The 15,570-nt window shown below is 35.9% G+C and overlaps 1 protein-coding gene across 29 annotated transcripts in view; it reads left to right on the top strand.

Annotated features, from left to right (window-relative positions):
* LOC105473959 (thyroid hormone receptor interactor 12) overlaps positions 1-15,570 on the top strand; it is a 153,631-nt gene that overhangs the window by 100,854 nt on the left and 37,207 nt on the right. For 15 of the 29 annotated variants that reach the window (XM_024790332.2, XM_024790333.2, XM_024790330.2 and 12 more), the window contains 9 exons: positions 3,271-3,419; positions 6,430-6,465; positions 6,545-6,640; positions 7,420-7,512; positions 7,711-7,872; positions 10,571-10,639; positions 10,730-10,895; positions 13,350-13,467; positions 13,856-14,012. In XM_024790332.2, coding sequence (XP_024646100.1) covers positions 3,271-3,419; positions 6,430-6,465; positions 6,545-6,640; positions 7,420-7,512; positions 7,711-7,872; positions 10,571-10,639; positions 10,730-10,895; positions 13,350-13,467; positions 13,856-14,012 — 1,046 coding nt within the window. Of the gene's footprint in view, positions 1-3,270; positions 3,420-6,429; positions 6,466-6,544; positions 6,641-7,419; positions 7,513-7,710; positions 7,873-10,570; positions 10,640-10,729; positions 10,896-13,349; positions 13,468-13,855; positions 14,016-15,570 lie in introns of all 29 variants that reach the window. The other 14 variants (XM_071073497.1, XM_071073500.1, XM_011728219.3 and 11 more) reach the window with 1 other exon arrangement.

The following is a 15,570-nucleotide window of genomic DNA, read 5'->3' as shown; positions in this document are numbered from 1 at the left end:
CTCTTGTGCCTCAGCCTCCCGCGTATCTGGGACTGCAGGTGCACACCACCCCGCCCGGCTAATTTTTGTATAAGGTATGCTATAATAAACCAATGAATTTGCATTATACTGCCTGTATACTCTTAAGAGTGGATTTTATATTTTTACGTGGCTGAAAACATTTTAAAAGAGTCATATTTTCTGATGTGAAAATTAAATGCAGATCAAATTTCAGTGTCCATAATGTTTTATTGGAATATAGTCATGTTCATTTGTTTGTATAGTCTTACTTTCTGTGGATACTTTCCAGCTACAGTGCCAGAGTTGAGTAGTTGCAGTAGAGACCATATGCCTGTAAAGCCCAAAATAATTACTATCTGGCCCTTGAGAGAAGCCAAACCCTGATCGACAATAACGGTTCTCAAAGTATGATCTGTGGACTCTTGGTTCGTGAGAGACCCTTAAATGAGTTCTATAAGGTCAAAACTAATAATAGTTACTAAGATTTTTCCTTCTGTTTCTTTGATGTTTGAACTGATGGTTCATAAGCTGTAATGGGTAAAACTGGTGGGATCTTAAGCATGAAGGAGTGGCACTGAATGATACTAGCAGTCATTGTGTTTTTCACTGCCACATACTCCAAGTAAATATAATTCAGTTTTTATCTAAGATGCCCTTACTGAACCAAAGTTAATTTAATTAGGTCTTTACTCCCAAGACATGTCTTTTTAATAATCTTTGGAACACAGTAAGGCCAATCTTTTCCATTTACAGTTGACTCTTGAACAACATGAGTTTGAACTGTGTGGGTCCACTTATTCATGGATTTAAAGAATAAATACAGTTATGCTTCTGTATCCATGAGTTCTACATTAGCAACCAAATTCATATTGAAAATACAGTGTTTGGGCCGGGCACGGTGGCTCATGTCTGTAATCCCAGCACTTTGGGAGGCCAAGGTGGGCAGATTGCCTGAGGTCAGGAGTTCAATACCAGCCTGGCCATGATGGTGAAACCCCAGCTGTACTAAAAATACAAAAAAATTAGCCACGCGTGGTGGCCTGTGCCTCTAATCCCAGCTGCTTGGGAGGCTGAGGCAGGAGAATCGCTGGAACCCAGGAGACGGAGGTTTCAGTAAGCTGAGACCGTGCCACCTGGTTTGGAAAATAAGGTCTTTTAAAATCAAAATTGTTTATATTAATGTATAATGAGTTAACTGGCAAATATTTAAAATTTTTGTATTTCAATTAACATATTTTAAAATTATCAATAAATACAACCCACATAAACAAAAGTGCTTTGTGGTCCCTCAGTAGTTTTTAAGAGTATAAAATGATTCTAAATTCAAAATCCACTACTCTAAGAGTTGGTTTCTCTTCATAGATCAGAAGATAAAGTAGGTTTTGGTAATGGTTTTGGCTTTTTGTTGTTATCTTCAGTTTAGTGTCAGTTATTTTAAGGTACATCCCAGATGTTTATTGGTATTGATGATAATTTTGATTGTGCTGTATAAGATCCATGTCCTTAACAGTTGTCAACCCACATGGTTATAAGACCTCCATCTAGTCACATACATGTCAGTTCTTTCTCTTAGGGGGTTGTGCTGTTAGGCCATACTTGATGTGAACTGTTTAATCCGTTTAAAGTTTAATCCTTTTAGAATCAGCAGAGGATTCATTTATTTTCACTGTTTTTCTATCATTTTGTTTTTCCTTCTACATTATGTCAACACAGAAGTGATAAACCTACTCTCACTGGAATTGATATTATTTAGTTTAAAATTGTTAAATTGTATTTCCCCCAACTTTTCTTCTGGTGTATTTTTGGATGAATTTTAATTATGGTAAAGGTAGGTAGGCAGCGATAGCTATAGAATGCAGTAGCCACAATCTTAAACCATAAAACAACTTCCATGGATTGCCATGTGCCCCTTTGAGAGGTATATGCCCCCCAATTGACAAATAATGTCAATTGAAATTATTAGCTTTAGTTTTTATGAGAATTTCACATTGACAATTGTCAATTGTCATTTCACATTGTCAATTTCATTGACAGCTTCCAGACATATATCCCATTTCTACACATTTCAATACTTAATGATATAGGACTGGAAAAGTCCAGTATGAAAAGAATAACTTGAAAAGGTGTAAGAAGTGAAGGGGCTTTAAAAGTAACATCATAAAACATTGGTTAAGTGTTAATTTAATTAATTGTGGTTTCAAGTAGGAAAGTGTCCATGAAAAATGAAACACATTCATAGACTTAATTTTTTTAAAATAATTAGTCATTTTTGAGATGAAGTCTTTGTCTGTCGCCCAGTCTGGAGTGCAGTGGCATCATCTCGGCTCACTGCAGCCTCTGCCTCGGGTTCAAGCAATTCTCCTGCCTCAGCCTCCTGCGTATCTGGGACTACAGGTGCACACCACTGTGCCAGGCTAATTTTTGTATTTTCAGTAGAGACGGGGTTTCACCATGTTGGCCAGGTTGGTGTCGAACTCCTGACCTCAAGTGATTCACCTGCCTTGGCCTCCCAAAGTGCTTGGATTACAGGCATGAGCCACTGAAACCAGCGTGTAGACTTTATTTTGGAGTGTATTGTTCAGCTTAATGACAACTTATTTCTTTGTGGTTGTTGAGTATTCACATTTTTCAATTGTTGGAGTAATGGAATTAAGTCTTAAAAGTAGAAACATTCTGATAGCCATCATCTGTGCAGGAAATGAAAGAGGTTGTAAGGGTTTATAATTTTGTGTGTGTGTGTGTGTGTGTGTGTGTAGTTTTACAGAATATTCTTTTCGTTCCCTTGTTAGATACGTCGTTGTGTCTGTTTTTTATTTCCTTGCCCTTTCACTGTTAATTGGATTCTATTTATTCTGGAACGGATATTTGGAGGTGTATAACGTTTCCTTTGAAGTATGGGCATCATTGTTTAACAGGTTTTTATTATTGTAGCAAACCTTTGCTCACGATTTATATTTCCTTAAAACAGATCATGTTAAAGCTATCAGTTTATACTGGTCTTATGGATATTATTTTTTCTTTTTTTGCTGTGAAACCAGTCAACTTTTCAATTAAGAAGTCAGAAATACATAACTGTGAAAGCATGATAAGGCAGAGCAGATGCAACTAATTTAATTCTTCCTTCAGTGTATTAGCAGTGTGCCTTGACCCTGGAATAGACCTGTTAGGATCCAAAGAAGATAAGCAACCAGTTACATTGCGAGTCACACCTTATACCTAGTAATAATTTTCTTAAGTGTTTAAAGATAATAATTATTTTTTTCTCTAAAGGTTCTAAGGCCCAGCAGCTACTACAAGGATTGCAAGCCAGTGATGAAAGTCAACAGCTTCAGGCAGTTATTGAGATGTGTCAGTTGCTGGTCATGGGAAATGAGGAGACACTGGGAGGGTTTCCTGTCAAGAGTGTTGTTCCAGCTTTGGTAAGCATAGTGTTTTCCCCTCATTTTACTTCATTTGTCTGCAGAAATCTGCTGATTTTTTACTGAATGTATGATTATTGTCAGTATTAATTTTTAAAACATGATAGAGTTAAGAGACGAGTATATGACTTGGTGCTTTTATTTCATGCTTATAGATACTGTGAGCAGTTGCTAATGAGATAGCAAATTTTCTAAGTCATTTTTTGATGAATAGTCACCCAATTCTTGATACTTAAATGACTGGTTTTAAATTGTTCGCCTCATCAGTAACCTTAACTCCTGCCATGTAAAATATACGTGCTTTTTCTTTTAGCCTGGTGATCCATGGAGCAATGGGCCGGGGAAGCTCACTTTGGGTTGTGTCGGAGGGCCAGAAAGGTTTCATATTTAGTACGTGTCTACATGGGAATACTACTCAAGCCATATGGTATATATGTGGATCTTTTCAGTTTAAAAGCTTTTATGTTGGCCAGACATGGTGGCTCATGCCTGTAATCCTAGTACTTTGGGAGGCCGAGATAGGTCGATCATCTGAGGTCAGGAGTTCAAGACCAGGCTGGCCAACATGGTGAAACCCTGTCTCTACTTAAAATAGAAAAAATTTACTGGGCATGGTGGCAGGTGCCTGTAAATCCCAGCTACTCAGGAGTCTGAGGCAGGACAGTCACTTGAACCTGGAAGGCAGAGAATCGCTCTAATCTCTTGCAGTGAGCCAATATCGTGCCACTGTACTCCAGCCTGGGTAACAGGAGTGAAACTCTGTCTAAGAAAAAGAAATAAAGACTTTAAAAAATCTTCTTAGTGCCTTTTCAACACAGTTATGAGTTGATATTTTGATATGAGAAATTTATTAACAGCTTGATTCCTTAAACTTTTAAATATGAAAACAATAGGAAGAAAAATTGCTATTATCAAATGTAGGCACCTTAGCACAATACAGTGTTTAAATAGTGGATTGATAATTTCTTTGTTCAAAGTTAAATAAATTGGCTATAATGTAAGATTAAAATTTGAGTCTAAATCAAACGCTACCAAAAGACAAACATAAACATGATGACATTGTAGCATGTTTTTTTTTGGAAATTACAATTAAATACCATGTAAATCTTTTTTGTATATGCAGTAAAGCTGTGGTTATTACATCATATTGTCCTGTTTGAACAAATTATGGAGATAGCTTGAGTTTTGGTGATAGAGCTGAGTAAAGAAAAGCCTGTGAAATGCAAGGTGATGATTCTTATTCTGCTTGTTCTTATTTGGATGGCTTAGCTCTGGCAGAGTTTGATAAAGGATAGAACAATTTCTTCACCTGCCACCCAGATGCAGATAATAAAAGCCAGTGTTCAAATTTTATCATTTCCATTCTAGTAAAAGTTGTACATGTTGCTTTCTGTGTGTTTCGTAATAGCAGTATTATTAACCTTTCAACTTTCAGATTTTGCCTGTGTTAATGTCCATTCTCAGATTGCTGATTTGTTCAATAGCTGGCTTCTGTGACCCGCATCAAATTTTCGTTTGTTTTATTGTTATTGTTGTTTGTTCACTAAGAAGTAGCAACAAATAACTGGGCTTACCTTATACTATCTACAGTTAAATTTTAATTTTTATTAGTTAAATAAAGAAGCCATTAAGTCTAGGCGGAAATGTTGACACATAATTCACTTTACTTAATGTGCTGGTTGTTAATTAGATTTAAGTACCTGATTGACTTGCACAAGGATGCTCTCGCTATTAATAATGGCTGTTATTAATGAGTTCTCCAGATATATGTTTTATCACAGTTGAATATTATTTATGTATATCTCTTCATCACAGTGCAGTCATGTGACATAAATAGCCATTTTTGGTGAAAGGGAATCTGCTTATGTCAGTCCTTCCCAAACACGGTATAACAAGGTTGTTTAATAATTGGGGAACTTAGTACTTTTTCTTTTAACATGACAACCCCTTTCAAATTACACTAAGTGTTCTAAGTGACTAATATTAAGTGATTTGATAAGTAGGATTTTGGTTTTTTTAAGTCCTGAAATGGAGTGTGTGTATGTGTTATGGTGTTTGTGTGTAACTGCTTTTAAACAAAAATAGTTCTTAGGACTTCTGGTATGTAGGTATACTTTACCCAGCACAATTCAGAGCTGAGAAGACATTCATATTGTGTGAGTATTGTGTTAGAATATCTGATGTTTGTTGTTGTTATAAATTTAATTGAAGGGTACTTAATTCAGTGCATTTAAAAATTTCTGTTGAACCAGAAGACAGTGAATGACTGTCTTACCCCCAAGGAGAAAATTTCTTTGGTGACTCAGCTGCTTCAAGAGGATGGAGTATGTATCCCCAGCAGTTTTGCATTCCTTCATTAGAAAAACATAGCTGAAATCTGCTTAAGATCCTTCCCACAAGAAAAACTAAAATCAATATTTAAACTTATTCCCGCGTATATGGAGTAATTATATTAATTTGACTTTAATTAGTGCATAGTTTCTGGTGTGATCTATCTTGTGTTTAAATCCTATATTACTGTGTATTTTAAAGCTGAGTTAAATGGTGCTTGTCTGTTTTAGAGAAGCTTGTTCACAAGAGTTATGGTCCTGAATCTTTGCTGACATTTGTTAATTCAACAAATGTCAATGCATTGCTGATCCTGTTTATTTATCTATCTAGTATTTATTAACACTGGTAAGTTCTCAGGGATATATTAATAGGCTTCTGAAAGGGTTAGAGCTACCAAAAGGATAGGTTGTAAGCAACAAGAAGGCTTTGTTTGTGACCTGTATCATGAGGTGATGGTTATCTAGCAGCACACTCAAGTCGGAGTCACTGTGTGTGATGAACCATCCTGAGTGTAATCATTCCTGGTGTATGCCTACTAGGTTTTATCTTGACGTTATTTTTGTGTGGTAAAAGTTACGAATAATACCATTTCAGCTGAAGTTCAAATAGAAGAGGAAGAAACACCTTTAGGATTTTCCCAAGGAGTATACCTTCTAATACTTTGTTATCTTTTTAACAGATTACATTACTTCAGATGGAGCATAATTTTGATATTGTAAGTATATACTGTATTTTTTTAAATGGTGGATATTTAAGTTTTGAATTTTTATTCATCGAAATCTCTTCTTTTCTAGATGAACCATGCTTGTCGAGCCTTAACATACATGATGGAAGCACTTCCTCGATCTTCTGCTGTTGTAGTAGATGCTATTCCTGTCTTTTTAGAAAAGGTGATCCTACTTTTACCCCATTTGTTCAAAAGCAGGCATAGGGAAATCAAGTTTCAAACTCTTGAATTTCAGCTTTCATTATCTAAATAAAGTATATTTTTTAGCCAAGATTCCTGAAAAATGTTTTATATCCAGCAGATCAATAGTTTGAAGTTGAAGATAAATCATTTGTAGAATCCCAGCCTAGTTTTGTAATTTTTAGTAATAATTAGCACATTAATATAAGAACTTTCAGAGAAGAACTTTAAAGTATTTGATTAAAAATAATCTGATTTCTAGAAAACATCCCAGTGAGGTTGATAGCTATTTATACCCTCATTATATAGCTGAGAAAGTTGAATCAGTGGGGAATAGAAATTTTCATATGGTTTGTAGTAAACTGTGTTTGTTGTCTGTCTTACGGACCTTTTTGTTTGTTTAATGCACAACAAAATTTATCTCATAAATTTGCAATATGATGTAAAGTTAAAATCTGATTTTAAAATTTTGTTATGTAAAACAACTCATCTATTTTAAATCTGAAGATTTAAAGGTTATGTAATTAGGTTTGGTTTATTATGTAAAACATTTTTCAGTATCTTAAAACCACAAACTGGTTAGAAGGAAACTGTTTTGGCCATACTTTATAGCTTAAGCTGCTAAGCGACTTACATCCTATGGTGGGTTACACGTTTTGAGATAGTATACATTGATGTAAATTAGAGAAAATACTGTCTGTAGAAGATAAGTTATTGGAAAATAACTTAAATGATAACCTTATGGTAACTATATGTTCCCAGCTGCAAGTTATTCAGTGTATTGATGTGGCAGAGCAGGCCTTGACTGCCTTGGAGATGTTGTCACGGAGACACAGTAAAGCCATTCTACAGGCGGTAAGTATTGTTACTGAAGGACTACATTTCACCTTATGTAGAATTTTTAAAATCCACATTTGTACAAGCTACTTAATTGCAGTTTTTGTAAGATACAAATGTTGTTTCCAAAGTAATGTGCTAGACTTTTTAAGAGTTAAATTATTTTTATTGCTGATAAAGGATTTTTCTTTACCTTAACAGTTTTCTATATTTTAGGGTGGTTTGGCAGACTGCTTGCTGTACTTAGAGTTCTTCAGCATAAATGCCCAAAGAAATGCATTAGCAATTGCAGCCAATTGCTGCCAGAGTATCACACCAGATGAATTTCATTTTGTGGCAGATTCCCTCCCATTGCTAACCCAAAGGCTAACACATCAGGTAAAATATGCATCTATTTTATGTGCCTTTAAGTGCTTTATTACTTATTTTTTTAATTTTATTTTTTATTTAATTTAATTTTTTTTTTTGAGATAGAGTCTCACTGTGTTACCCAGGCTAGAGTGCAGTGGCATAATCTCAGCTCACTGCCACCTCTGCCTGCTGGGTTCAAGTGATTCTCCTGCCTCCGCTTCCCGAGTGAGTAGCTGGGATTGTGTGTGTGTGCCACCACGCCCTACTAATTTTTGTATTTTTAGTAGAGACGGGGTTTTACTATGTTGGCCAGGCTGGTCTTGAACTCCTGACCTCAAGTGATCTACCCGCCTCAGCCTCCCAAAGTGCTGGGATTACAGGCATGAACTATCGTGCCTAGCCACTTTTTAAAAATGACAATTTCAGTTAGTATTTTAAATCTTTCAACTGCATATATAATCAAAAATGTTCTGATTAATATTTTTTATTTTTATCCAGTTATGTGCCATATTAGGTTATTTTATAAAATTTTGGTAGATTTATTCAAACGAACAGTAATTCATATGTTTGATGACTTTAACAATTTTGACTTTAAGGGATGGATTTGTTATTTCAGCAAACACTGAGTATTTACTCTGTGATATGATCAGAAGTTCTTTTTGGAAAGATCACCCTTTCTTGAGAGGCATTGGAGGAGTCAGATGGAAACAGGAGGATATGGGTTAAGACCAGAAGAGAGACTAGACTGTGTCCCAAACAGAAATGAAAAATGTAGTTTGTGGCTGGCTGGGGTTGGAGAAGAGCAAAAGCGATTATCTAGGTGGCAGAATCAGTGGACCTGATGATACAGTGTGAAAAGCAGGGTTTATGGGCCGGGGATGGTGAGGACAAATTGTGAGTGCAGCTTCAAGGCTATGGAGAAATTGATCTTTTTTTTTTTTTTTTTTAAACTACAGAGAAATATTTTAAAGTGTTGTTTGTTATTGCTAAAGATATTTCTAGAAACCTGGCTTTGAAATTGCCATTACAAAGTGTGGCTAAGACCCGTGGGACATTAGGTTCCTAAAAATATTTTTAAACAATTTCGGAATTTTTTTTTTTTGTTCTGTTTTGTTTTGTTTTTGAGACTGAGTCTTACTTACTCTGTTGCCCAGGCTGGAGTGCAGTGGCGTGATCTCACTGCAGCCTCTGCCTCCCGGGTTCAAGCGATTCTCCTGCCTCAGCCTCCTGAATAGCTGGGATTACAGGTGCGTGCCATCACGCCCAGCTAATTTTTGTGTTTTTAGTAGAGACAAGGTTTCGCCATATTGGCCAGGCTGGTCTCAAACTCCTCCTGCACTCAAGTGACACACCTGTCTCAGCCTCCCAAAGTGCTGGGATTACAGGCGTAAGCCACCGCGTCTGACCAAATAAGGGATTTATGTAAGATAAAATAGTAGTGATCATTTAATCACCCTAGAGTCTTTTGCTTCTACGATGATCAAGGCAAAGTAGTGTTACTCATTTTTTAAAAATGTGTTTATGTGTTTATTTTTAAAAACATAGTTGGCTGGGGGCACAATGACTTGCACCTGTAATCCCAGCATTTTGGGAGGCCGAGGCGGGTGGATCACCTGAGGTCAGGAGTTAGAGACCAGCATGACCAACACGGTGAAACCCCATCTCTACTAAAAATAAAAGATTAGCCGGGTGTGGTGATGCGTCCCAGCTACTCGGGAGGCTGAGGCAGGAGAATCGCTTGAACTCAGGAGGTAGAGGTTTGCAGTGAGCTGAGATCGTGCCGTTGCACTCCAGCCTGGGTAACAAGAGTGAAACTCTGTCTCAAAATAATAATAATAAATAAAAACATAGTTGAGATAATCTTTTCTGTAGTCTAAAAGTGTGTGCTCTGGTGTGTGATAATCAGTTCCGTATGATGTTCTTTAGAAATAAGACAAAAGATTTGGAGAAGTTAAATAGTCACTATTTCTAGCACTCTTTCTAGATTTATGTACTGTCAGTGAAGGTTTAGGCTATAGGCCTTTATAATATCTGAATTCTCATTTTTGTAGAAACAAGTCTAATTTTTACATATGAAAAGTCAAATTATAAGTTAGGAAAAATCAAGGTCTATCAAAACATTAGTCTAGCCAGTAAAACAGTCTTTCCCTTCTTTTTATGACAATTATTTCAAACGTTTTGTCAATGATGCCACCCTGTTTTTATGACAAATATGGCAATTTGTTTTTGTAATGTAACTTTTTAATAGTGAATTACTTGTTTTTAATAGTGAATATTGCAAGTCTATGCCCTATTTGTAACATTGTCAAGAAACAATGTCTGGTTCTCGCAACTTTCCTTTTTCTAACTTTTTAGTGTGTACCCACTTAAACATTTCTACTTGTAATGCTTTTAAAGGAAAGTAGGATGTTTATATATTTCTTTAGTATAACATTTGTTTAGGTATCGAGATTGCGTAAGCATAATAGTTCTTCCTTTTCTGTGTATTTGCTTTTATCTAGTAGTGGCCTTTATACAGGGGAGAGGTTGGTTTGTTTCCTCTTTGTTTTGAAATTGTGACGTTACTGACTACCTTGCTTAGGCCCATTTGCATTTTCAAAGCCATCGTTTACTAATTGAGCTTGCCTTCAAGAATCTGGGATTAGGAAGAAGATGAAATAGTGATATATGACAGTGAAAATGCTTCATGCTAATAAATTTTATTTTCCTTTATTAAAAAAAATAGGATAAAAAGTCAGTAGAAAGCACTTGCCTTTGTTTTGCACGCCTAGTGGACAACTTCCAGCATGAGGAGGTAAGTGTTTAGTCTTTGGTAGTATTTTTATGAGGTGGTTGAATTGCTGAATCTTGATGTAATAATTCCTTTATTCTTGTGTTCGTGAAGAATTTACTCCAGCAGGTTGCTTCCAAAGATCTGCTTACAAATGTTCAACAGCTGTTGGTAGTGACTCCACCCATTTTAAGTTCTGGGATGTTTATAATGGTGGTTCGCATGTTTTCTCTGATGTGTTCCAACTGTCCAACTTTAGCTGTTCAACTTATGAAACAAAGTAAGTGCAATTTTACTGTTCTACTTTAAGCAGGAAAAGTTGGTTCTTCATTAATGTGTAAAGTCAACATAAGCCAAGCAAATGGAAGAGATTACTAATATCATAGGCACTGGATAGTAAAGAGAAGTGTTAATATGTAATAAATTTGTGTTGGGACGGTATGTTAATGTTTCTAACATACTCCTTTTAAAGTATAAATTAAACGTTTGCCCTTGGTGTTTCTAGGGCTAACAATACAAAGTCATTAATTTCTATTCAATGTTTGTCATGTAACCATCCTTGATTAGGAGAATTCTGAGTTTTATGTTAACCAATAACCAGCTGTCTTCAGCTTATATAGGTTGCTTTTTCTGCCCATGTTAGATTTTCTAGCAGTTTTTCTGATTCCAGAATGCTTCCTTCCCTCAGAAAGTAGGAATGTATTTATAATGATGAATACCTCTGATGTTTGCTAATTTGTTATTTCTAAACCTTTTCAAACGTAGACCTTTCAAATTTAGATATTTCTAAACCTTTACACAGCGTATAGGAAATAAAATTGTATTGCACTGTTCTTGTAGTTGACCGTTCCTCTCTCAATCCTTAGACTTAACAGGTTGATGTCAGAGAATGGTGGGGCACCAAACAACATCTATACATTGTAATTTTTTTTTTTTCTTTTTAACTTTTTGTAGAGACAAGGTCTTACTGTATTGCCTAGGGTGTTCTTGAAGTCCTGGGCTCAAGCCTTCCTCCCGCCTTGGCCTCCCAAAGTACTAGGATTATAGGCATGAGCTATCACACCTGGCTGTTATGATTGGTTCTAGAAGAGTATTCATCACTTTTGTGTAGAATACCTTTAATTGTGCGTAATTTCATAGCCATAATTCTAATCTCTGTGGATGTTACCCCGGGAGTCAGTGATGATATTAACTGATAAAATCGTCTTTGGTCCCACTCTGTCTGAGTGGTCCCATACTGTCTGAGACAGTATATTTAGCAGTATAATATTTTCGTTTTAGGGAAGCTCAGTTTTATATTTAGTCGCTCTTCTTGTGAATTAACACATTGGCACATAACTTTGTAGAAAAATAATGTTGTTGAGGTGGCTAGTTGGAAAGATTCTCCATAAAGCATAGAGTCTTTTCCAAGCTTGGTATTCCAGACAACCCTATTTTGAGTGGTCCTGAAGAAAGTGCTCTTTTCCTAAATAAGATTGGGAAAGGTTCAACTCCTTCTTGAGTATCCACAATTCATTTTACTTACTAAAGTCCCTAGGAGTTCTTTGAACCTTGTTTATCCCAACATTTCCCGAATCAGTAAGAGAGATTATTTCTTGTTAATGTACGTTTTGTTACAGCACATCCCTAAATACTAATTTGGAAAATTGCTACCTGCCTTTTGTTTAACTTTTTTTTTCTTTTAGTGTATTTTCACCTCTTTTGCATGCTCCAGGCAGTTTACCACATGTTTGTCATATGGAGGTCACCATAGTTGCTTACTGTAATAACCCTGTAAAAGGAAATGTGGACCTCTTCTATTTGTCTCTATTTTGTTGTCATCCCTTGACTTCTAAAAAAATAAAATCCTTATAATGCAGCATACCATGTATTCAAACTTGTCTATAAAGTTGCAAAACTGCAATTAAAAAAAAATCTTAACCACTAGTTGTGAAATTCTGTGTGGCAGGCAATTCACTATCCACATCTCTCTGCCCAAATCATTAATGAATATTTTTCTTGATTATAGAACTTACTGATTATTGGCAAAACATTCTAATAAAATGTCTATGTATATTTTGCATATGTATAATATTTACAGGAACACACACACAATCAGCAAAGACCCCGCTGTGTCTTTAGGTTTCAGCTTTCCTTAGGTTTAGACTGACTAAACTGTGGAGACTGAGAGTTCCTTCCACTCAGCGTCAGCACATCTGAGTGGTGATCACTGCAGAGTCCTCCAGAGAATGATGTCTTCTGGCAGTGGAAACTTACAGTAGAGAATGCCTGCCCGATCCTTGTATCAAGTTACAGTTTGATCACAATACAGTTTTTAATTGTTACATTTTATACTATAGGCCACACATTTTCAGTGTATTTGAATTGAAGACAAATACATGAATATATTTGGTTTGTGGTATGTTGAATGCATTTTTGTGCAAAATACTGTGCTTCTCAAGGAAAGAAATAAAGGGTTCCTGAAGTCTTAGGGTTAAGAAGGAATTGTGATGAGGCACCCAGCTAGGTTTGAACTAAAGAATGAAGTCTCCAGAAAGAGATTGTTAAAATCTACACGAATTTCTTTTTAGGTCTTTATTACAGCACTTTTGCATTTTTTACATTAATTTCTGCATTATGTTGCTTTGTAAGAAAATAATTCTGGTTATTTTACCCCCTTGGGTAATGTTTGCCCTTGAATGAGGTACTATAACTAGTTTAATAGGCTTTTGTTTTTTGTTGTTGGTTTTTACAGACATTGCAGAAACGCTTCACTTTCTCCTGTGTGGTGCCTCCAATGGAAGTTGTCAGGAACAGATTGATCTTGTTCCACGAAGTCCTCAAGAACTGTATGAACTGACATCTCTGATTTGGTAAAGATTGGGCTAAATATCACTTTGGGAGGCCAAGGCGGATGAATCACGAGGTCAGGAGTTTGAGATCAGCCTGGCCAACATGATGAAAACCCGTCTCTAATAAAAATACAAAAAATTAGCTGGGCGTAGTGGCGAGCACCTGTAATCCCAGCTGCTTGGGAGGCCAAGGCAGGAGAATTGCTTGAAACCGGGAGGCGGAGGTTGCAGTGAACCGAGATCATGCTACCGCCCTCCAGCCTGGGTGACAGAGTGAGACTCTGTCTCCAAAAAAAAAAGATGGGGCTAACTATAACTTGTAGTTTGTGTGAGATTATTTTTCTTCATAGACCTAATGTTTACTGATATTTCATAAAGTTACTAAAATTATTGTACTTTTTGTTTTCAGTGAACTTATGCCATGTTTACCAAAAGAAGGCATTTTTGCAGTTGATACCATGTTGAAGAAGGGAAATGCACAGAACACAGATGGTGCGATATGGCAGTGGCGTGACGATCGGGGCCTCTGGCATCCATATAACAGGATTGACAGCCGGATCATTGAGGTAGTAGTTTCATCGTACCGTTTAAATATGTCTATTTTGTTGGAGAGTGGGTGTAGGGATGGAGTGGGGAGGTGGATATGTGTACTTGAATGTGCTTGATTTTGAATTAACTCAAGATTCTCTCATTTTGTCTCCTGAGAACAAGGTCCTCATTTCTGTTCAGGTCAGAAAACATCATGTTCTAGTCCTGCTTCTGCTGCTAACTACCTGATTGACTTGGAGCAAGTAATTTAAGTTTGTTGTTCCATAGTTTCCTCATTTCTGAAAGGAAACATTGGAAGACTTAGGCTGTAGGTTCTAAAACGTATCTATCTTCTATCAGAAAGCAATGTCCCGTGAGCAAAGATTTACATACAAATAGTTCCCTCTCAATATTTTTTAAGAGCAAAAACATGGAAACAAATGAAATAGCTAGTTCTGGGTAAATAATTAAGTAAATTGTGATACACATAGGCTTGTATGTTATCCAGATATTATTGGGACAGATTTTAATGATATAAAATCAAATATGAATGAAAAACACAGTATACAATATTATGTGAATCTTTTTGGAATTCAGCAAAATAAGTGAAAATATGAATAATACAAAGGGGAGGAATATACCAAAATGTTGACAGTGATTTTGTGTGACAGTTTTATGTGATTTTGATTTTTACTTTCTTATATATTGTTTGCACTGAAATATTTTTTAAAACTAAATTAGCATAATATTTGCTCCAGCTTAGGAGGTGTTGGTCACTGTGTTATTTGTGATGCCATGCATAATTTACTATTTTCAATACATGAGACACCTGTAAGAATTTGTGTCTTTTCTAATTTCAACCTTTGATGTTTGAATTTTTTTTAGAACATCACACATTTTGAATAGACAGTCTTCTTTAAAGGTGCCTTCTAGTTCGTTTCTAAAAATGAATTTTAGAAAAAAGTTTAAACCAATGACTTACATCATAAAATCAAGAGTTTTAAAAATAAATCCAGTTTCAGAGCCAACTTTTATGAGAAAATTGACTTTGACTGGTGTTTTGTGCAGCATTGTATATAAGCAATATATAAGCAGGCCAATCCTGCTAATAGCGGTCCTGGTCTCTAACTCTAAGTCATCTTCTTTTTAGCATTTTCCTGATCACCTTCACTATTAGCTTCCTGATCACCTTCACTATTAGCTTACTCTCTCATATGTGCTGAGAATCTTGTCTTCCATTCAGCCTAGGAGTTCCATAGATTGGATTCTGTAATGAGAATATTTTGTCACTTCTGGAGTCTCTTTAAATCAAACTCGTGTTCATTGAACTGTCTCAAATATGTTCTGTATACCACACGCAACCTTGGCAATGAATCTGTTTCAGTTGTGTCCCTTTCAATCTCTAAGTTATCTTTGTTTCATGAGGACAATTTTATAGGATCATTTTAAGGGAGGATTTTGGTAGGTTGCTAAGAATTCATCGTGTAAATAACATTTTTAATCTAAGAATACCAAGATTTATGGATAACTGATTTTTTTATAAGCAATGTCTCAAAAGCATTCTTAATACAAATGGTGTCTTCTTTGTGTCAGTGA

This window comes from Macaca nemestrina, chromosome 11, assembly GCF_043159975.1.
Source record: "Macaca nemestrina isolate mMacNem1 chromosome 11, mMacNem.hap1, whole genome shotgun sequence".
NCBI classification, from domain to species: Eukaryota; Metazoa; Chordata; class Mammalia; order Primates; family Cercopithecidae; genus Macaca; species Macaca nemestrina.
Note: the sequence above shows the minus strand (reverse complement) of the source record. Positions and strands in the feature narration are given on the sequence as shown.